This window comes from Mytilus californianus, unplaced genomic scaffold, assembly GCF_021869535.1.
Source record: "Mytilus californianus isolate M0D057914Y unplaced genomic scaffold, xbMytCali1.0.p SCAF_5, whole genome shotgun sequence".
Taxonomy (NCBI): domain Eukaryota; kingdom Metazoa; phylum Mollusca; class Bivalvia; order Mytilida; family Mytilidae; genus Mytilus; species Mytilus californianus.
The window spans coordinates 18,156,055-18,180,197 of record NW_026262701.1 but is presented as its reverse complement, the minus strand read 5'-3'; the positions used below and the strand labels follow the sequence as shown (position 1 = coordinate 18,180,197).

The 24,143-nt window shown below is 34.3% G+C and overlaps 1 protein-coding gene across 1 annotated transcript in view; it reads right to left on the bottom strand.

Annotated features, from left to right (window-relative positions):
- Positions 1-24,143, bottom strand: part of LOC127701049 (A disintegrin and metalloproteinase with thrombospondin motifs 18-like) — a 101,398-nt gene that overhangs the window by 21,680 nt on the left and 55,575 nt on the right. Inside the window, exons 5-12 of the mRNA XM_052204824.1 lie at positions 21,522-21,766; positions 16,359-16,442; positions 15,427-15,586; positions 14,575-14,680; positions 11,507-11,644; positions 10,396-10,549; positions 8,610-8,708; positions 7,821-7,969 (exon numbers count right to left, since the gene is read on the bottom strand). Of these exons, the coding sequence (XP_052060784.1) occupies positions 7,821-7,969; positions 8,610-8,708; positions 10,396-10,549; positions 11,507-11,644; positions 14,575-14,680; positions 15,427-15,586; positions 16,359-16,442; positions 21,522-21,766 (1,135 nt within the window). The remainder of the gene's footprint in view (positions 1-7,820; positions 7,970-8,609; positions 8,709-10,395; positions 10,550-11,506; positions 11,645-14,574; positions 14,681-15,426; positions 15,587-16,358; positions 16,443-21,521; positions 21,767-24,143) is intronic.

Sequence of the window (24,143 nt, the reverse complement as noted above, 5' to 3'; positions counted from 1 at the left end):
TTTTCTTGTATATTATATTACAATACATGCTTATGTTGTTAAAATGGCCTAGCAATGATGCAACATATGTTTTGGAAGGCTGTACGGTTGCCTATAATTGCTTACATCCACTTAATTTGAATTTTTGTGGATAGTTGTCTCATTGGCAATCATTCCACATCTTCTTATTTTTATAATAATTGTACATGTCTAATCTATAATAAGCTGTTCACACAGAGACATGTTTTGCCTATTTGTTATTTTGATAATGCAAATGTTACAATTAAAAAAGGAATACTTTAACATGCAAAATATATTCAAAGACAATGAACCATGACTGATGGTACAGGGCTGAACAATCTCCATGGAAATGAGATGTGCCAATGTTTATACAACTGCTTACCAAATACCATTGACTTTTCATAAGTCGTTCCCTTTAAACAAACCTTAACACAAATTTAATTTCTAAGTCAATGAACCATAATGAGGAGGTGGGGTTAAATAATATCCATGGAAATGAACCTTTTAAATACCAATACGTTTGCATACCAAATAGCTTTGACTTAAGATTACTGGTAATATTAAACTGACATCATCATAATAATCACAAACTAATTTATGTAAACTAAGTAAAAGTTTCAAAGTCAATAGATCATGTATATGACTGAGGGGTAAGGACCAAATATCCGCTATGAAAATGAGACATACTAATGCTTCTACACCTGCATGCCAATTATCATTGACCTACCATTATTGGTTTCCCTAAAACTAACCTAATCAAAAGCTAATAAATGAATTTTCAAAGTAACATAAGGTTCCAAGTAAAAAGAGCATGATTGAGGGGGGGGGGGGGGGGGGGGCCAAATAATCTAAATGGAAATTAGAAATGACAAAGTTTATACAACTGCACACCAAATAGCATTGACCTAATACTATTGGTTCCCCCTAAAATGACCTAATCACAAACTTATACATATGTAAACTATGCAACGTTTCGAGGTCAATAGACCATGACTAAGGGGGTGGGGCCAAATATTCTCCATGGTAATGAAATGTGCCTATGCTTACACAACTGCTTACCAAATATCATTGACCTACCATAACCTAGACCTTATCACAAAATCTCAAGCTAATACATTGTTGATGCCACCAAAACAGCATGCCTATATATATATATAGATGTCTCTCTTTTCGACTCTGTCAAGGCAAGACAAAAATTGCAACAAAATTAATACAAATATTTGGCCATCTTTTTTTAATAATTTTATATTCCTCATTTCTTAGATATATTAATGCTGTGTTCACACTTAATTCGAATTCGATTCGCATTAACTGATTTGAATTTATAGTTTAATACCCATTCGAAAAGTTTAACATGTTTAACTGAGTTTTACTGTGCGTACTGTTGTGCGTTTGTTTTTTCTACATTTGCTAGAGGTATAGGGGGAGGGTTGAGATCTCAAAAAACATGTTTAACCCCGCTGCGTTTTTGCGCCTGTCCCAAGTCAGGAGCCTCTGGCCTTTGTTAGTCTTGTATCATTTTTAATTTTAGTTTCTTGTGTATAATTTGGAGTTTAGTATGACGTCCATTATCACTTAACTAGTATACATATTTGTTTAGGGGCCAGCTGAAGGACGCCTCCGGGTGCGGGAGTTTCTCGCTGCATTGAAGACCCATTGGTGGCCTTCGGCTGTTGTCTGCTCTATGGTCGGGTTGTTGTCTCTTTGACACATTCCCCATTTCCATTCTCAATTTTATTAATGTCCAAATGTAAATTGTACTTCAAATTGCAATACGCGTCAAAATCGCTTTACTGTCCAAATGACGTTAACTTTTAATTCAATTTATCAATTAATCTATTATAGTTTAATTTGAATTACAATTTAGAAAGTGTTCACACCAAAGTTTAATCGAATTAACTCAAAAAGGTATTTCTAATGAGATTTGGATAATGCTAATTAGCCAATTTGAATTAGATTCGAATTAAAACTAGAGGCTCTAAAGAGCCTGTGTCGCTCACCTTGGTCTATGTGCATATTAAACAAAGGACACAGATGGATTCATGACAAAATTGTGTTTTGGTGATGGTGATGTGTTTGTAGATCTTACTTTACTGAACATTCTTGCTGCTTACAATTATCTCTATCTATAATGAACTTGGCCCAGTAGTTACAGTGGAAAATATTTTGTAAAAATTTACAAAAATTTACAAAATTTATGAAAATTCTAATAAACTGCTTCGCTGAGCGCAGCTGGATACACCCGCAGAGGTCCAACCCTGAACAGTTGGGGCAAAAATGGACACAATATTCAAGCTTGATACAGGTCTGAATTTGGATTGTATTAAATATTTGACATATAATAGGCTTCTGAATAAATGTAGTCAAAGAACTTGAAATTGGTTATATGAATTGAATTTATATTCAATTGAAGATTTCTTGCTGTTGTGCAATACACTGTGCTGTTGCGCAATACCTAGTAAATCTGTTGTCAGACTATAAACAATTAAAGTTCAATTAATTCTCAATGTCATATTAGAAATTTATGAAAATGTAAAGGGAGCTTACATCAATAGATATAAACAATTCACCAAAGTTTCACGAGAATTACTGACAGCATTTTTGAGTTATTGTCCGAAAACTGGAAAATCCCCCCTTTTATAATGAATAAAACCCCATAACTCAGAAATGTAAAATGTAAAATTTATAAAATTCTAAACGGAGCTTACATCAATAGATATAAACAATTCACCAAAGTTTAATAAGAACTGCTGAAAGCATTTTTGATTTTTTGTCCAAAAACTGGGAAATCCCCCTTTTTTTATGAATAAAACCCTACAACTCGGAAACGTGAAATCTAAAATATATAAAACTCAAAAGGGAGCTCATGTCAATAGATATAAACAATTCACCACAATTTCTTGCAAGTTGGTGAAAGCATTCTTGAGTTATTGTCCGAAAACTGGAAAATCCCCCTTTTTTTAATGAATAAAACCCCATAACTCGGAAATGTAAAATCTAAAATTTATAAAAAACGAAAGGGAGCTCACGTCAATAGATATAAACAATTCACCAAAGTTTTATGCAAATTGGTTAAAGCGTATTTGAGTTAATGTCTGACATGTTGACGACGGATGGACAGACGGACAACGGTATACCATAATACGTTGCGTAAACGGGCGTATAAAAAATTGACTATAAAGGGCAATAACTCCTTAAGGGGTCAATTGACAATTTTGGTCATGTTGACTTATTTGTAGATCTTACTTTGCTGTACATTATTGCTGTTTGCAGTTTATCTCTATCTATAATAATATTCAAGATAATAACCAAAAGTTGCAAAATTTCCTTAAAATTACCAATTCAGGGGCAGCAACCCAACAACGTGTTGCCTGATTGGTCTGAAAATTTCAGGGCAGATAGATCTTGACCTAATGAACAATTTAATAATTGTCAGATTTGCTCTTAATGCTTTGGTTTCAGAGATATGAGACAAAATCTACATTTTACCCTATGTACTATTTTTTAGCCATGTCGGTCATCTTGGTTCACGGGCAGGGTCATCGGACACATTTTTTAAACTAGACACCCTAATGATGATTGTGGACAAATTTGGTTAAATTTGTCTTAGTAGTTTCAGAGGAGAAGATTTTTGTAAAAGATTACAAAAATTTACGAAAAAATGGTTAAAAATTGACTATAAGGGCAATAACTCCTTAAGGGGTCAACTGACCATTTTGGTCAAGTTGACTTATTTGTAGATCTTACTTTGCTGAACATTATTGCTGTTTACAGTTTATCTCTATCTATAATAATATTTAAGATAACAAAAAACGGCAAAATTTCCTTAAAATTACCAATTCAGGGGCAGTAACCCAACAACGGGTTGTCAGATTCATCTGAAAATTTCAGGGCAGATAGATCTTGACCTGATTAACAATTTTACTCCATGTCAGATTAGCCATGGAGGCCATCTTGGTTGGTTGGCCGGGTCACCGGACACATTTTTTAAACTATATACCCCAATGATGATTGTGGCCAAGTTTGGTCAAATTTGGTTCAGTAGTTTCAGAGGAGAAGATTTTTGTAAAAGTTTACGGACGATGGACGACGGATGCCAAGTGATGAGAAAAGCTCACCTGGCCCTTTGGGCCAGGTGAGCTAAAAAGAAGAGTGTGTGAACGCGATTAGCGAATTCCATTCCCATTAGATTTGAATTCAATTCAAAATGAAAAAAAGAATATTGTGTGAACTTGGTTCACATTCAATTCAAATTAAACTTACGTTTGAACAAGGCATTAAACAAGTGACAAATATGCATTCAGTAAATAATAAAATTGAAAAGAATCCACAATCAAAATACTGCTGCGTAATTATTGTAATACGTAATTCTCCTTGGTACAATTTAACCTTACTCTTGGATTGTTAAGAATACAAACTAAAATATTTCATGTTTCTGCACAATGCATCAATATCATGAATTCCACTATCTTTATATAACTTCATGCAATAAGTTTTGGATTACTAGGCATACTTCTTAGTGCACAATAATAATAAACAGCTGCGCCATGAGCGCATGATACGCCCGTCGTCTTGTGTGTGAATTTTTATGCAATAAGCATAAATAGTTTCTGACATACAGCGTGACATGCGAAAACCCCCCCTTTTTTTTTACAAAAAACTCAATATCTCTAAAATAAAATTTTGAATCAAAACCAAAAAGTATACAGATCTTTAGATTAATATAACTAAGAAGTGTGTAAAATTTTAAGCAATAATCATAAATCGTTTTTGAGATACGGTGCGACATGCGAAAACACCCCTTTTAAAAAAAAAAAATCAATATCTCAAAAAAAAATTTTTGAATCAAAACCAAAATGTATACAGATCTTTAGATTAATATAACTAAGAAGTGTTATAAAATTTTAAGCAATAATCATAAATCATTTTTGAGATATGGCGTGACATGTGAAAAACCCCTCCCCCTTTTTTTTACAAAATACTCAATAACTCAAAAATAAAATTTTGAATCATCACCAAAAAGTATACAGATCTTAAGGTTAATATAACTAAGAAGTGTGTAAAGTTTTAAGCAATAATCATAAACTGTTTTTGAGATACAGCGCGACATGTGAAAAACCCCTCCCCCTTTTTTAACAAAATACTCAATTACTCAAAAATAAATTTTGAATCATCACCAAAAAGTATACAGATCTTAAGATTAATATAACTAAGAAGTGTGTAAAGTTTTAAGCAATAATCATAAATAGTTTTTGAGATACGGCGCGACATGTGAAAAAAAACACACACCTGTTTTAGTTACTAAGTCCCGTAACTCAAAAAGTTTTAATCTTATTTTCACCAAAAAGTATACAGATCGTTTGACTATCATAAGAAACAACTATGTTAAGTTTCATGAAATTTGGATAAGTCTTTCTCAAGTTACGGTGCGACATGTTTACGCCGGACAGACAGACGGACAGACAGACGGATGGACGCCGGACATTTGTATAACATAATACGTCCCGTCCAAAATTTGACGGGCGTATAAAAATTGCTAGACCGATAGGCCCAATTAATAATAACTAATATTCATGTGTTGTTACTGCTGACAAGTTTATAATTATTCCTGTCAGAAAACTGAACCAAAACTTGTCGGACTAGTCGACATGATGAGACCTGGCATAAAAATCTTCAACATTGATCATATATGTAGATATACATGTACATAGTAGTCTAGAGTTTCATTGCTGTTATGGAATTATTGTGGATAATCCAGGTGCTACAGAGAATCATGTATTGTACATGTAAATGTATGCCTTGCCTCTTCTAGTATTAGCCACTGCCAAAGGTTGGAATCAAGTTGAAACAGAAACAGACACAAATACAAATAGAAATAGGTATAATATTGCTTATGTTGACAAATACAATGTAGCAAAAAAACTTCATGTCTAAAATATTTATGTATTAGCTTTGTCCATTTTCATTGATGCTGTGATAATTAATGTTCATATTCTCTGGGTTCTCTGGGGTTCAAAGTCAGGAGCCCCTGGCCTTTGTTAGTGTTGTATGATTTTTAATTTTAATTTCTTGTGTATATTTCTGATTTTAGTATGGAGTCCATTATCACTGAACTAGTATACATGTTTGTTAAGGGGCCAGCTGAAGCAAGCCTCCGGATGTGGGAGTTTCTCGCTGCATTGAAGATCCATTGGTAACCTTCGGCTGTTGTCTGCTCTTTGACTTTGATCGGGTTGTTGTCTCTTTGACACATTCCCTATTTCCATTCTAAATTTTATCTGAAATTATAAGTGAATTAAAATATCTTGATAACGGTTTCACTGTCTTCCATTACTAATATCATAATAAAAAAAAACATTTATTTGAACTTTAAATAACTGTAATAGGAATTAAGAAAAAAACTGCTTGTTGACAATGTTAACGTTACCTTCTTTTCGTATCATGCGATTTCTTTTTGCAGTATTTTCATGGAAAAGTCGTTTACCAGCATCAAGTTGCTGAAGGAAACGCATAGAAATGATTCTATACACTTCACGAGTGTTTAAATATGAAAAATTTATAAAATGAACCATCGAAAAAGTTGTATTTTTCAAAACCGGAAATTGAAAAATCCTTGTAAATCAAAAACAATTACGTTGTGAGACGCATCACAAATTCGGACTTAATATTTTACAAAAATATGCAACTTTGGAAGTTAAATAATGCCGTCCTTTAGAAAACAATTGTTAAAGTTTTAATCTCAATATTATTTGAAGCACATTGAGCTAAATCAAAGCACATGTAGCAGTCTGTAACACCAAAGCCTGAACTAAAAACACAAAGGAAACCATCTTGAAATGACCTTGAAATCAACCAATCAGATCTCGTTTTATTTCATTCAATAACAATAACAACTTGATTTGACAAGCATGAAGCTCATTTACGAGATAAACGGAATAGTGTTAACAAGAAAACAAATGAGCATACATTTAATGAAAATGATTTAAATAATCATAATCATCTCAGACAAAAACGAATAAAATGATTAATATTAATTACCTTCGTATTATCTGAATCCACCAAATTTAGAACGTCCTTGATTTACGTTTTGTCGACGAAGTTAAAATTACCGCCAACTGAGACTTAACACCGTGTCCTCATATTAGTCACAGCCGTTATACAATATTCCTGCACTTTTTGCCATTTGGCAAATGTAAACGACTTGTAATTAGAGATTTTCGGCGATTAAATATTTCAGACAATTGTTCTTTGACATCTTAGCCAAAAGCACAGGGGATAATTATCTACATAAGGATTTCAAGCAAGCACTACTTTCTATGTGCAACTTCAAAACTTTTGGGTGGTTCGACCATCATTTAAGGTTTTCTGGTCATATTTTTTGTATTCCAGAATAAAAAGTATGAAAAAAGTGTTCAATTAGTTATAAATAACATAATAGCCAGCCAGATAATAACAATGGCACATATTTCAGCATTTATTGGGTAGAGCACAAATCTAGGGTGCTCGCATAAAGCAGCTTAACTGCTTAAAAACCTCACAATAATTTCTGTACAGTAGATATATCTGCACACTTGGTAATTGAAAAAAGATTTTACTATTGCAGGATTGGTTCAAGCATTTTCAATTGAAGAATCCATATTTAAAGAACCTCCCTACCTTGGCATTCATTCAAAATTCCATATGTCTAAATATTTGGTTGCGAACATAATAAATGAAAATTATACAGCTAGACCTGAAGGTGTCCAGCATCAATAAAAATAACAATCATCTTAATAATAAAATTCAAATGAAATTCTAACATTTTTATCTCTGAAACTTACAAAGGATTACTGCAGAGTCTATTCCTTTTTTTAACCCCTCCTCCACAGGTCCTGGAGCACTGTTCCCATTCTGCCCAAATAGACCAATTTCCATCTCTAGGCTGTGGACCTTTTCTTCCATATGACTCACAATTACCCTGTTTACACCACTGGAATATTTAAATCAAAATTTAGGAATAAGAACTTGTCCATAATTATCTCCCTTCTAGCATATCTTGATTTGGTATAATATTCTTATGTACAAAGTGAATGAAATATTTCTTTTGTGAACTATCAATGAACTCTGTTAACAAATTTATGTTCTTTCTCCTTGGTCAAGGAATGACAGTCAATTTAAGTCCACAAACACTGGGTCTTTTCAAGCTTAATGTGAACTATAATTCTTTAGTAAGAAATCCACAAATCAATTTCTGTTTGGTGCTAAAAAGGTAATAGCAGTATATGTATTTTCCAATGGTTTAATACTGTATCTATGAAGAAAATCTGCATTTCACATAAACAGGAAATTAATTCATTCAAAAAAAAATTTTTTTTTTCTTATTTATCTAGAAAGTAATTTTGCAGTTTATCGAAGGTGTTTCATCTAGAAAGTTATGTTCTAGCTCATAATATCATAAGCATTAGAAAAGCCCTTGTCCAAAAGCCTATTAAAAGCACAAGTAACATGATAAAAACATAATTGAAAAGGCCTGTAGTCCTGAAAAACAAACTCTTCAGACCTGCTGAATATCCTGGACATTTCTGAGACTGAGCACAAGTAAGCTACCATGACAAAATATGCCTACCTACCATACCATTACCACATGAAGTACCGTCTGCTGCTGGTAGGAACTTTGTCTCACACATCAATCCTCCTTTATAACACCATAACTTCTGACAAATCTCTCTCTGAAATACATCAAGTATTAGCCATTAACACTACATTAGACTATGTGATAGCTGAAGGTTATATAATAAGTAAAATTTGTGTCACCAGTAAACACCAGTTCAGTCAGCCAACATTAAAAACAGCAGGACATCCATGTTGATTTGATGAAGCAAAAGTGTTCTGGCAAACAACTGCTTATGATTTAAAATTGAACAAATACAAAAAAAAACTTACTTTTTCTTAAAGATTTATTAAATTTGATAACAAGCATCTCCTACAGAAATGTGCCTTTTGAGACTTTGATGCAGATGTAAACAACTAAAGGACATCATTTGTAAATATAACTCAACATGCAGACATCTTATAAGTTCGGGTATTTCACATCCAATCTTTTATGGTAATATTCTTTACAAAGCACAAAAATATCAGTATTCACCTCAAAAGCTAACAAAACCTTTAAACAGACTTATTAAGAAGGGATATAGTTACGATACTGTTGTCAGGTCATTAAAGATTGCATATTTTGGCTTTAATATTGATTCACTTATAGGGTCTTTGCATCGAATTAAACACATTTATTCTAAAACCAGTTGTTGGCATGACACGGGTTATGTTCTTCTCATATATTTTATGACAGTATAATACTAAATCCCTAACAGGAGGGATTGTGCCTGATATTCATATGATGAAGACATAATCTTTCAATCAGTTTAATTGAGGTCTGGCGCTGGCATGTCAGTAACTGCTAGTAGTCTGTTGTTATTTATGTATTATTGTCATTTTGTTTATTTTCTATTGTTTCCTTTTCTGACATCGGACTCAGACTTCTCTTTTACTGAGTTTTACTATGCGTACTGTTGTGCTGCGTTTTTGCGCCTGTCCCAAGTCAGGAGCCTCTGGCCTTTGTTAGTCTTGTATCATTTTTATTTTTAGTTTCCTGTGTATATTTTGGAGTTTAGTATGACATCCATTATCACTGAACTAGTATACATATTTGTTTAGGGGCCAGCTGAAGGACGCCCCTGGGTGCGGGAGTTTCTCGCTGCATTGAAGACCCATTGGTGGCCATCGGCTGTTGTCTGCTCTATGGTCGGGTTGTTGTCTCTTTGACACATTCCCCATTTCCATTCTCAATTTTAAAGGTTATTCATTGTATGACTTTCAACAATGAGCAAAACCCATACTGTATAATCAGCTATCAAAGGCCCAGAAATGACAAAATGTGAAACAATTCAAACAAGAAAACCAACTACTTGGCAAGATTTATGACATACAACAACCAAATTACAGGCTCCTGACTTGGGAAGCATGTCAAGCATGTGTCTCCCATGTTTAATTGGAATTAGAACAAGGCATGGTTTACAAAGCAAAAGAAGGATGTCATATTATAGTAATGCTTTAGATATGTCAGGTAACAGGTAAGCAGAATGTCTTATCACACCCTCGATCCTCTGGTAATTTGTCTCAAAGATGTCAGTCAGTACGTATAGTGCTGTTTAAAAAACACTAAATTTTGTAGTTAAATTTTACCCACAAATAAAGACATGAATATTTAAACCATAATGAATTTAAAGACTTAACAGTAAACACCTTCAATTCATTTTAAAGGAATTTGTTACCACTAGTTATTTAAATAAGTGTAGTTTATGCTAGTTTTTCAATAATTAACAATAAAATTTGAAATGAAAAGGTTGTTTGGGCACAAACCTTTCCAAAATCAAATATGCAGAGTCTTGCATTTCTTCCAAATTGCCATCTACACTGAGTGTCTGCATCAAACAGTTCTCCTGGCAGTCTGTCTGGGAACTGTAATTCTCCAAGTCCATGAGGTCTGTTCTCAAGACATGATGCCTGTATGGTACTAAAAATACAAATTAACTTTATACATTGTGGATACCAGTCATTCTTATGTAGACATTAATAATTCTTAAACTGAACAAAGTTAAAACACTAATACACAACAAGAATATATGTCCATAGGAGGGACACCATGCCCTGCTCACACCATCACATCACATTTCCATGTTCAGTGAACCATGAAATTCGAGTCTTAACCCTTATTTGGCATATATTCTTGAAATCTATTAATATAACAATGAACTTGTGTTTACTAACTTGAGTTGATGTGACCAAAACTTCATGGTAAACTTCCCTAACCAAAAACTTAAACATGATGCAGGAGAGATGGACACACAGACCAGAAAAAATAATGACTCCTTCTATTGTAGGCAGGGCTTAAAATGGCAGAACAATTTAAAGGGAATACACATACTAGACACTGTACACTGGACCAAAAAACATAATTGTTAATATCTCAAGCTTAATATTTACCAACTAAATAGATTATCATGAATATCAAAATTTTCATATATTCAGTCAAATGGAACATCTAGAGCACTAGAATAACATTTTTCAATTACTAGTTGGAACAACAAGTTATGTAAGAATTTTCCAAATTATATAGCAGACATTCTTCTCAACAAAAGGCAAGAGGCATATTTAACTAATTCGACAATTTAAGCATCTGAAAAAATATGTAAGAACGATAGAGTCTGGTATTCAGTGTATAAGTGTGTCATACTCATTCTATATGACTGTCATATAAGCAAGAGGTTTAGCTAGCTATAAAACCAGGTTTAATCCACCATTTTCTACATTAGTAAATGCCAGTACCAAGTCAGGAATATGACAGTTGTTGTCCATTCGTTTGATGTGTTTAAACTTTTGATTTTGCCATTTCATAAAGGACTTTCCATTTTGAATTTCCCTTGGATTTCCCTTGGAGTTCGGTATTTTTGTTATTTTACTTAATACTTACTTGAAATACCTGTCAAGGTAATGTTTACTACATCTGGACCATCTGAACAACCCTGTCCTAGAACTGAGTGTGGGTGACATTATTGTTCCAGCATTAGATCTACATGGATTGTCTGTACCATCATGCATCATACCAAAGCTGAGGAAAAACATATTTATCAATATTTATGTGTTTACTATCTTATTACAAAAAGCTGTATGAATCTGTTTTCTGGATTGTATAAATCTCCCTGGATTTCTACTTTCTCTGAAAAAATATTCTAATACATGTTTTTTTGAATTCCTCTTATGATTTTTTTTCTCAAGAAAACAACAATTTAATGGTAAATAATATATCAAAACATACTTGTGTCCTATCTCATGAGCTATAGTAAAGGCTGAAGATAAACCATTATCCTCAGTCACAATACATCTTCTATGAGATCTTAACTTACTTGTGTCCTATCTCATGAGCTATAGTAAAGGCTGAAGATAAACCATTATCCTCAGTCACAATACAACTTCTATGAGACCTAAACTTACTTGTGTCCTATCTCATGAGCTATAGTAAAGGCTGTAGATAAGCCACTATCTTCAGTCACAATACAACTTCTATGAGATCTAAACTTACTTGTGTCCTATCTCATGAGCTATATTAAAGGCTGTAGATAAACCTCTATCATCAGTCACAATACATCTTCTATGAGATCTAAACTTACTTGTGTCCTATCTCATGAGCTATAGTAAAGGCTGTAGATAAAGCTCTATCATCAGTCACAATACAACTTTTATGAGATCTAAACTTACTGGTGTCCTATCTCATGAGCTATAGTAAAGGCTGTAGATAAACCTCTATCATCAGTCACAATACAACTTTTATGAGATCTAAACTTACTTGTGTCCTATCTCATGAGCTATAGTAAAGGCTGTAGATAAACCACTATCCTCAGTCACAATACATCTTCTATGAGATCTAAATTTACTTGTGTCCTATCTCATGAGCTATAGTAAAGGCTGAAGATAAACCACTATCCTCAGTCATAATACAACTTCTATGAGATCTAAACTTATTTGTGTCCTATCTCATGAGCTATAGTAAAGTCTGTAAATAAACCACTATCCTTAGTCACAAAACAACTTCTGTGAGATCTAAACATACTTGTGTCCTATCTCATGAGCTATAGTAAAGGCAGTAGAGAAACCACTATCCTCAGTCACAATACAACTTCTATGAGGTCTAAACATACTTGTGTCCTATCTCATGAGCTATAGTAAAGGCAGTAGACAAACCACTATCTTCAGTCACAATACAACTTCTTTGAGGTCTAAATGTACTTGTGTCCTATCTCATGAGCTATAGTAAAGGCTGAAGATAAACCAGTATCCTCAGTCACAATACAACTTCTATGAGGTCTAAAATTACTTGTGTACTATTTATACATCAACTATGAGATCTAAACATACTTGTGTCCTATCTCATGAGCTATAGTAAAGGCTGTAATTAAACCACTATCCTCAGTCACAATACAACTTCTATGAGATCTAAACTTACTTGTGTCCTATCTCATGAGCTATAGTAAAGGCTGTAGATAAACCTCTATCATCAGTCACAATACATCTTCTATGAGATCTAAACTTACTTGTGTCCTATCTCATGCACTATAGTAAAGGCTGTAGATAAAGCTCTATCATCAGTCACAATACAACTTTTATGAGATCTAAACTTACTGGTGTCCTATCTCATGAGCTATAGTAAAGGCTGTAGATAAACCTCTATCATCAGTCACAATACAACTTTTATGAGATCTAAACTTACTTTGTGTCCTATCTCATGAGCTATAGTAAAGGCTGTAGATAAACCACTATCCTCAGTCACAATACATCTTCTATGAGATCTAAACTTACTTGTGTCCTATCTCATGAGCTATAGTAAAGGCTGTAGATAAACCACTATCTTTAGTCACAATACATCTTCTATAAGATCTAAACTTACTTGAGTCCTATCTCATGAGCTATAGTAAAGGCTGAAGATAAACCACTATCCTCAGTCACAATACAACTTCTATGAGATCTAAACTTACTTGTGTCCTATCTCATGAGCTATAGTAAAGGCTGAAGATAAACCACTATCCTCAGTCACAATATAACTTCTATGAGATCTAAACTTACTTGTGTCCTATCTCATGAGCTATAGTAAAGTCTGTAAATAAACCACTATCCTCAGTCACAAAACAACTTCTGTGAGATCTAAACATACTTGTGTCCTATCTCATGAGCTATAGTAAAGGCAGTAGAGAAACCACTATCTTCAGTCACAATACAACTTCTATGAGGTCTAAACATACTTGTGTCCTATCTCATGAGCTATAGTAAAGGCAGTAGACAAACCACTATCCTCAGTCACAATACAACTTCTTTGAGGTCTAAACGTACTTGTGTCCTATCTCATGAGCTATAGTAAAGGCTGAAGATAAACCAGTATCCTCAGTCACAATACAACTTCTATGAGGTCTAAAATTACTTGTGTACTATCTATACATCAACTATGAGATCTAAACATACTTGTGTCCTATCTCATGAGCTATAGTAAAGGCTGTAGATAAACCACTATCCTCAGTCACAATACAACTTCTATGAGATCTAAACTTACTTGTGTCCTATCTCATGAGCTATAGTAAAGGCTGTAGATAAACCACTATCATCAGTCACAATACATCTTCTATGAGATCTAAACTTACTCCTGTCATATCTCATGAGCTATAGCAAAGGCTGTAGATAAACCATTATCCTCAGTCACAATACATCTTCTATGAGATCTAAACTTACTTGTGTCCTATCTCATGCACTATAGTAAAGGCAGTAGACAAACCACTATCCTCAGTCACAATACAACTTCTATGAGATCTAAACTTACTCGTGTCCTATCTCATGAGCTATAGTAAAGGCTGTAGATAAACCACTATCCTCAGTCACAATACAACTTTTATGAGATCTAAACTTACTTGTGTCCTATCTCATGAGCTATAGCAAAGGCTGTAGATAAACCACTATCCTCAGTCACAATACATCTTCTATGAGACCTAAACTTACTTGTGTCCTATCTCATGAGCTATAGTAAAGGCTGTAGATAAACCACTATCCTCAGTCACAATACAACTTCTAGCTTCTTCACACATACCGTTAATTGGGGCAAACCCTACAAAAAACATATGGAGTTAAATTTAATATATACTCAACAACAAAAGAAATGCACCACCTCCATTAATCTCTTCAGAGTAAAAATTTCTATTGCATATAACTAAATCACAAATTAGGCAACATTTTTAGTTTTTTGGTCAAAAATGTGTTTTTGAGATGTAAAAAAATGATATTAAGAAAATTCTCATTTTCACAGAATTTGGTGTTTATGACTCATTTCAATTAGCTTCTTAATGGAATTCTTGTCTAATGACCAATTTGAAATTGACTTATCAGACTTTTAATATTTGACTTCTGTGGTTGAAACCCATATGGTCGCCACTAAAATGAAAATTTTCTGTAAACTTTGCATTAATTTCAAGGTTATATTAAAACTAACTAGATTTCTACAAATTTGTACCAAAAACTAACAATTGTGAAACTACTATACATGGTTAGATGTGGTGTGTTATTTGTGTTGTTTATACAATTTTTGTATAGTGTTAACAATTCAAATTGCACTTATGAATATGCAAGGACTATTACTGGTTATTCATGGTAAAACATAACTGTTGACTGAAAACGAAATATTGCATTTAATTTGCCTTAATTTTAAATGTGCATGTTTTATTTAAGAAAGATGTGTGTTGCCTGCAGTATTTTATATATATGTGTATCTAGACTTTGGAAAATGTTAAACTTCACTTTGAACTCAAGAAATGGACCCAATTTTTACGAAGTTTTTATCATTTTCCTTCACATTACCTAATGTATCACATGGTTTGTCGCTGAAGGCACATATATCAAGTCCTGTAAGGAGTACGGCATGGTCATGTTTTTTTTGTCTCCCTTTCTTTATCAAAGCCTGCCACTGACAGAAACTGTTCAATGTCTTGTCTGCATTGTTGTTTATATTCAAACCTGGCTGAAGAAAAAAAAAACTTGCAGAAAATTAAAACAAGTATATTCTGACAAAATGTTGGGACACTCAAGCCTTATTAAAAGATGTGAGAATAAATTCAATTTTGTTACATTATGATGCCATGGAATTTATCTTTAGTAAGAAACATGTAATAGTTTCATAAAAAAGATGTGTACTGATTGAATTTTAAGTCTGCTAAAACTTGATTTTGTTAGTTTAAATGTGCTTTCAACTATAGTGTTTAGTATTAAACTTCTTATCTCTAAGATCAGTTCAATTGTTTCTTTTATCTTTTTGTTGATTACTTATGTGCTTTGTGTCATTTAGATGAGGAAAGCCCTTTCGACTGATTTTTACATATTGTATAGCTGCTATTAAACAGCTGTCCCTGGTTAGAGGAATGTTATGTGCTCAGAAAAATGTTAAACCCCATCACATTCTTTAAGTGCTTGTCACAAGTCAGAAATTTATAAATTAGTGGTTACTGCATGCAATAGTTGATTTTGGTTTATTGTTTAAGCATAAGCATAAATCAGTTATCTGGTCTTGTCCTTTGAATAGGTTCACATTTTATCATGTCTTGGGTTTTTCTCACTGTAGAAGGCCTAATGAACCGCATTGTCCCTTGAGGGCCTTATTCATGTCCAAGTGGTTTCTAATATATCTCTTCCTATCAATCATATAATACACTAGCCATTGTATGAAGTCAGACCAAGTTGTCTCTCTGTGCTAAGTGAGGGGGGGGGGGGGGGGGGGTATCAATTAAGTAACATACCTCATTACTTTCCAAGATAACCAAACCAACAACAACAATCTTGACTCTATATCTTATACCACTCTCTTGGAACAATTGAGACACCTGTTAAAAAGAAAACATAGGTAAAGCATGTCAGTTGTGCAATTATCATCTTAAAATATTGTGATTAGCCGCTCACTTATCTTGTGTTTTTTTTCTCTGATTTCTGAAAATATCAGATATTGGGTACATTCTGTCATAAAAAAAGAATAACATCCTATTCTAAACTTTTTTCAGGGTGTGAACAAAAGAATCATTACTTCTAAACTATGAAATTGTTTTATAAACATTACCATCTTATTACTTTTAATTTTCTTACAAATATGACTATACTTCTTTTTTCTAACCAAATACAAAAGGCAAAAAACCTAGTACAGTCCTTCATGACCATGACGACTGTAAAAATAACCATAAAATAAATCATATTTAAATAAAAACAGAACTTAGTTTCACTCCAAATCAAAAGATCTCATTATGTAATGTAATGTTTAATAAATTTTATACAGTTATTTCAAGATACACAAACTTTTGTTTTAAACTAAAATACATCCTCTGTCCAAAAAAATATATAAAAATTGACAGTTTTTTATAGTTTGTTCTTTTATTGTTCTGTTACACCGCTGTCCAAAGTCAGTGGGAGGGTTGGGAGCCTACAAACATAGTTAACCTGGCCACAATCTGTATGTGCCTGTCCTAAGTCAGGAGCCTATAATTCACATAGTTAACCTGGCCACAATCTGTATATGCCTGTCCTAAGTCAGGAGCCTATTATTCACATAGTTAACCTGGCCACAATCTGTATGTGCCTGTCCTAAGTCAGGAGCCTATAATTCACATAGTTAACCTGGCCACAATCTGTATGTGCCTGTCCTAAGTTCAGGAGCCTATAATTCACATAGTTAACCTTGCCACAATCTGTATGTGCCTGTCCTAAGTCAGGAGCCTATAATTCACATAGTTAACCTCACCACAATCTGTATGTGCCTGTCCTAAGTCAGGAGCCTATAATTCACATAGTTAACCTCACCACAATCTGTATGTGCCTGTCCTAAGTCAGGAGCCTATAATTCTGTGCCTGTCCTAAGTCAGGAGCCTATAATTCAGTGCCTGTCCTAAGTCAGGAGCCTATAATTCTGTGCCTGTCCTAAGTCAGGAGCCTATAATTCAGTGCCTGTCCTAAGTCAGGAGCCTATAATTCTGTGCCTGTCCTAAGTCAGGAGCCTATAATTCTGTGCCTGTCCTAAGTCAGGAGCCTATAATTCAGTGCCTGTCCTAAGTCAGGAGCCTATAATTCTGTGACTGTCCTAAGTCAGGAGCCTATAATTCTGTGCCTGTCCTAAGTCAGGAGCCTATAATTCTGTGCCTGTCCTAAGTCAGGAGCCTATAATTCTGTGCCTGTCCTAAGTCAGGAGCCTATAATTCAGTGCCTGTCCTAAGTCAGGAGCCTATAATTCAGTGCCTGTCCTAAGTCAGGAGCCTATAATTCTGTGCCTGTCCTAAGTCAGGAGCCTATAATTCTGTGCCTGTCCTAAGTCAGGAGCCTATAATTCTGTGCCTGTCCTAAGTCAGGAGCCTATAATTCAGTGCCTGTCCTAAGTCAGGAGCCTATAATTCAGTGCCTGTCCTAAGTCAGGAGCCTATAATTCAGTGCCTGTCCTAAGTCAGGAGCCTATAATTCAGTGCCTGTCCTAAGTCAGGAGCCTATAATTCTGTGCCTGTCCTAAGTCAGGAGCCTATAATTCAGTGTCTGTCCTAAGTCAGGAGCCTATAATTCTGTGCCTGTCCTAAGTCAGGAGCCTATAATTCTGTGCCTGTCCTAAGTCAGGAGCCTATAATTCTGTGCCTGTCCTAAGTCAGGAGCCTATAATTCTGTGCCTGTCCTAAGTCAGGAGCCTATAATTCTGTGCCTGTCCTAAGTCAGGAGCCTATAATTCAGTGCCTGTCCTAAGTCAGGAGCCTATAATTCAGTGCCTGTCCTAAGTCAGGAGCCTATAATTCAGTGCCTGTCCTAAGTCAGGAGCCTATAATTCAGTGCCTGTCCTAAGTCAGGAGCCTATAATTCTGTGCCTGTCCTAAGTCAGGAGCCTATAATTCAGTGTCTGTCCTAAGTCAGGAGCCTATAATTCTGTGCCTGTCCTAAGTCAGGAGCCTATAATTCTGTGCCTGTCCTAAGTCAGGAGCCTATAATTCTGTGCCTGTCCTAAGTCAGGAGCCTATAATTCTGTGCCTGTCCTAAGTCAGGAGCCTATAATTCTGTGCCTGTCCTAAGTCAGGAGCCTATAATTCTGTGCCTGTCCTAAGTCAGGAGCCTATAATTCTGTGCCTGTCCTAAGTCAGGAGCCTATAATTCTGTGCCTGTCCTAAGTCAGAAGCCTATAATTCTGTGCCTGTCCTAAGTCAGGAGCCTATAATTCTGTGCCTGTCCTAAGTCAGGAGCCTATAATTCAGTGCCTGTCCTAAGTCAGGAGCCTATAATTCTGTGACTGTCCTAAGTCAGGAGCCTATAATTCAGTGCTTGTCCTAAGTCAGGAGCCTATAATTCTGTGCCTGTCCTAAGTCAGAAGCCTATAATTCTGTGCCTGTCCTAAGTCAGGAGCCTATAATTCAGTGCCTGTCCTAAGTCAGGAGCCTATAATTCTGTGCCTGTCCTAAGTCAGAAGCCTATAATTCTGTGCCTGTCCTAAGTCAGGAGCCTATAATTCTGTGCCTGTCCTAAGTCAGGAGCCTATAATTCAGTGCCTGTCCTAAGTCAGGAGCCTATAATTCTGTGCCTGTCCTAAGTCAGAAGCCTATAATTCTGTGCCTGTCCTAAGTCAGGAGCCTATAATTCAGTGCCTGTCCTAAGTCAGGAGCCTATAATTCTGTGCCTGTCCTAAGTCAGGAGCCTATAATTCAGTGCCTGTCCTAAGTCAGGAGCCTATAATTCTGTGCCTGTCCTAAGTCAGGAGCCTATAATTCTGTGCCTGTCCTAAGTCAGGAGCCTATAATTCTGTGCCTGTCCTAAGTCAGGAGCCTATAATTCTGTGCCTGTCCTAAGTCAGGAGCCTATAATTCTGTGCCTGTCCTAAGTCAGAAGCCTATAATTCAGTGCCTGTCCTAAGTCAGGAGCCTATAATTCTGTGACTGTCCTAAGTCAGGAGCCTATAATTCAGTGCCTGTCCTAAGTCAGGAGCCTATAATTCTGTGCCTGTCCTAAGTCAGGAGCCTATAATTCTGTGCCTGTCCTAAGTCAGGAGCCTATAATTCAGTGCCTGTCCTAAGTCAGGAGCCTATAATTCTGTGCCTGTCCTAAGTCAGAAGCCTATAATTCTGTGCCTGTCCTAAGTCAGGAGCCTATAATTCTGTGACTGTCCTAAGTCAGGAGCCTATAATTCTGTGCCTGTCCTAAGTCAGGAGCCTATAATTCAGTGCTTGTCCTAAGTCAGGAGCCTATAATTCAGTGCTTGTCCTAAGTCAGGAGCCTATAATTCAGTGTTTGTTGTTTGTTACTGTTTATTCTGTTTGGTTTTTTCTTCTTTTGTTATTTTGTACATAAATCAGGCTGTTAGTTTTCTCATTTGAATCGTTTTAAATTTTGTTATATTGTGGTCTTTTGTAGCTTGCTATGCGGTATGTGTTTTACTCATTGTTGAAGAGTGATTTTGCTAGCGCTGGTCACTTTCGTAATTTACGAAACTGTTTTCAAAATGACGAAAGTATTTCAAATCAATTTCGTCACTTAAATTTGGAAAGTGTAAAAATATTTTCGCATGAAAATACTATAATTCTACCTGTCTACATGTTTCTGACAAGTTTATGACCCTCAGCTAATTAAGATTTACAACAGGTGTTATAAAGTTGTGATTACAGCCAGAGAAATATAATATGTATTATATGTCTCTGTTACAGCTAATCCGCTTACCCCCATCGGATGGGTCACTAATCCGGTTAATTATTTTCCCCAGTAAAATTAGTCAGTCTGCATTTTAATTTCAATATTTCTCAAGGCCAACGACCACAATTTGCAGTTCGTTTGTCGTAGTTTTGTCATTTGAACAAAATTGTTTTCCCCCGGACAGTTCGCTTTTTAATTTCAATATTTCTAAAACGATCATAGTTTGCAGTTCGTTTGTCGTAGTTTCGTCAAATGATCGTAATTTCGTCATCTTTGATATAAAACATTCAATTTCGATTAAAAAGATAGAACTTTATTCAAAATGTTCAGAAATGTTTTCACGTTAAAAACTTTCATCATCATCAACGAGTCAAACAGGTGCTTCCTTTACGATATACTGCGCATGCGTGAAAGTATTCCTATCGACACTAAAACGTAAAATACGAAATAAATTTAGTACCAAAATAATTGAGAGAGACAAATATAGTTCTTACTAAGCAAATTATGATAAAAAAAATGAAAATTTCCTGCCTTTTTTTTAAACACGAACCAATCTGTAGATGAATCCGGATTCATTCTGAATCTATTATCTACTTGTCACTTCCTGTTTACATTTCATTTGAAAATCGAAAGTAAATGTGATCAATTCTCGATTAATTTACAATTTACAGCAATTGGAATTGTTCCATGTGAATTTGTACAAATCCTTGGTTCCAACTTTATAGAAATTTAAACGTTTTATAAGGATAATGATTATGCAGTGTAATAGTCTTTAATACAAAGTTCAACAAGTTCATTTATACTGTGATTCCTGGTTTTAAAAAAAGGAACCCAACTTTAGTTGATTAGGAATGTCCCCTGAAACTAATAGAAGTAAAATTTAGAACTAGATTTTCAGATCTTATATCCTAATTTTCATATTTTAGTGACACATCAGTCAAATCATGCAATTACTGCCTAGTAAATTGATGCCTTAGTCCTTCAAAGTCTGACAAAGATGTATAGCTAGTAATATGCATACATCCTTGGTCCCTTGCTGTTACCCAAAATAATGTTGATTTTCATCTCGCGCAAAAGTGACTAAAGCCCTCAAAATCCTAGCTTAAACCCTGGTTGAAGGCTACCTATATTTGCTCAAATCTACGTCTGTTGGTCTCTGGTAGATGGTTGTCTCATTGGTAACCATACCACATCTCTTATTTCATAAAAATGTTGAGGATAATGCATTGACAAGGAACATTTTTTCTCTTGTCTTTGTTCATACTTACAATATTAAACATACTAAGTACATATGTTGTGATGTTATTTCTTCCATGTTTCCAGTAAACATGTTTATCTACAACCACTAAAGTTTCCACTGTCTTCACCAATTTTCTGGGTGTAGCTCGCTTCCTTCTGGCAGGGTTGAAATATATATAACTACCATTGTGCAATGTCTGGTTTTCATCAAATTCTGCTTCTTTTCGTCTTGATGGATTATAATAAATATCACTTTTATTATTTTCTATAGTATCTGAAAAAAAGAAAAAGATTTTATCATGTAAAAACTATGAACATACAAAATCTAAAGATCTTTCTGGTCACCAATTTTTGGAGTGTTCCATATTGTCCTTTACTTTTATCTGAAATAAGGGAGATAATTTGCTACTTCTGGTCTAGAAAATGTCACTCCCAGTTTCATATGATAGCTTTATTCACACTGATTCCAAAAATATATGGTTTCTATATACTTTTGCTTAAAATAAGGGAGATAATTGGCTACTTCCGGTTAAGAAAATGTCACTCCCTGTTTCATATGATAGCTTTATTCACACTGATTCCAAAAATATATGGTTACTATATACTTTTGCTTAAAATGGCCCAAGACCACAATTAATGATCCCGCTTTTCGTTGTCCACGAATATAGTTCCTTTTAATTAGAGTGTATTTTTTCTTAATTTTTTTTCTTTCCCTTCCTCACTCATTTCTTAGTTTTTTTTGGGTGGAAATAAAAGAAGAGAGGTGAAATAATCTTTTGGATGTTGTATTTTAACTGATTTTGATATGGAAAGAGTGATTAGGCTAGGTGCAAAAAGGTGATATTTACAGTTTTCGGAACATCTCTTGACTTGTCCATAGGGGTATGGATGTGTATTGGCTAAATTTGTAAGAGTCATTGGTTCAATCTTTCTGAATTTTGGATATATTTTTGGACTAGTACTATACATTATACACACAAAAGATTTGACAAAAATGCAAGGTGCAATTTTTTTAATGAAACAAAACGTTATAAAGAACTAATAGGGGAATTTAATTGTGGTCTGTGGCCTAAGAGGTGAATTCAGGAAATATTGAATTTGTACTTTGACAACTTCCCTGAATGATCTATTGGTATTAATTTGTCAAACTACATGAGAATAAATGATTTCCACTTTTATTTGATAGAAATTTTGTAAAAAAGTGACATTTCAGCCTACATGCCCAAAATTGAACTTTTTCAGTTGTTTCAATATTTTTACAAAAGTAGCATGCTTACTTTCTCTCTGACAGATTTTTCTGGTTTTCTATTTGTGTTTGTGGTATCTAATGTAGATGTTTAACTCATTTTTGAACACTGAACACAAAAAAAAGTAGATAAAAATCAGAATAAGAGTGCAAAATGTGCTGCTTTAATGGTCTTAGTCTAACCGTCAGTATGAAGCAAGTGAAAAATGAGGTTCTATGCACATACAAGTTGAATTCCTTTTAGCAGATTTCACTGAATCTGTATCAAAAGCACTTATTACTGGTTGTTTGACCTTGTCTGTTTCACAGGCTTCCTTTATTTTCTTTTGTTTGATAGCTAGTGGTTAAAATATTGGCCTTTTGAGGCTGAAATTTCATGCCGGTTTTAAAAAGTAAAGTAAATAACTTTGCATCAAATCATACTGTCTACATATATAGTTGAAAGTGACAGTCATGTTACATCCAGGCTCCATGTTTTATCATATCTAAACAAAGATTTGAGCAAAAAGAAGCATATCTCTATCTACCATATCATTTATATGCTTTTTAATATGCAAATGTGGGGAACGACCTAAATTGACAACCTGTTTTTTTAAGTTTGACATTGCTGAAGACCATTTTATTCACATGTGTTATGCTATTTGAAACTTATATTTCCATTAAAAGTACATTTATAACATGTAAAAGGTGTTTTTATAACTTAACAACTTCAGAAAATTGTGGTAAGTGAAAAATATTACATTTCATATAAGGCCTCGATTCATTTGAAAACCTCTATTTTTTGGCACAGGCTCATATAAAATTTACTTCTGGCCATTTTTTATAAGTCTGAAACATGAAGTATGCTATCTGTTGCTTTTAATAGGTGATAACTTATACATAGAAACATTAAAAAATGTAAGTTTTGGTATATTTTGGTTTTTAGAAGCCCAAATTTGATAGTTGAAATTGTTCTAATTCAACGCCACAATTCAGCACTCAAAGTTCAGATATAAAAAATGCCACATTTTTTATAATTGGTATCATATGGCTTTGAAACTTTGTAAACTGTTTTATAATACACTAAGCTTAAATCATGCCAAGTTTTATTAGAATTGGTCAAGTTTTAGATCCCTAATAGGCCCAAGACCACAATTAATGATCCCGCTTTTCGTTGTCCACGAATATAGTTCCTTTTAATTAGAGTGTATTTTTTCTTAATTTTTTTTCTTTCCCTTCCTCACTCATTTCTTAGTTTTTTTTGGGTGGAAATAAAAGAAGAGAGGTGAAATAATCTTTTGGATGTTGTATTTTAACTGATTTTGATATGGAAAGAGTGATTAGGCTAGGTGCAAAAAGGTGATATTTACAGTTTTCGGAACATCTCTTGACTTGTCCATAGGGGTATGGATGTGTATTGGCTAAA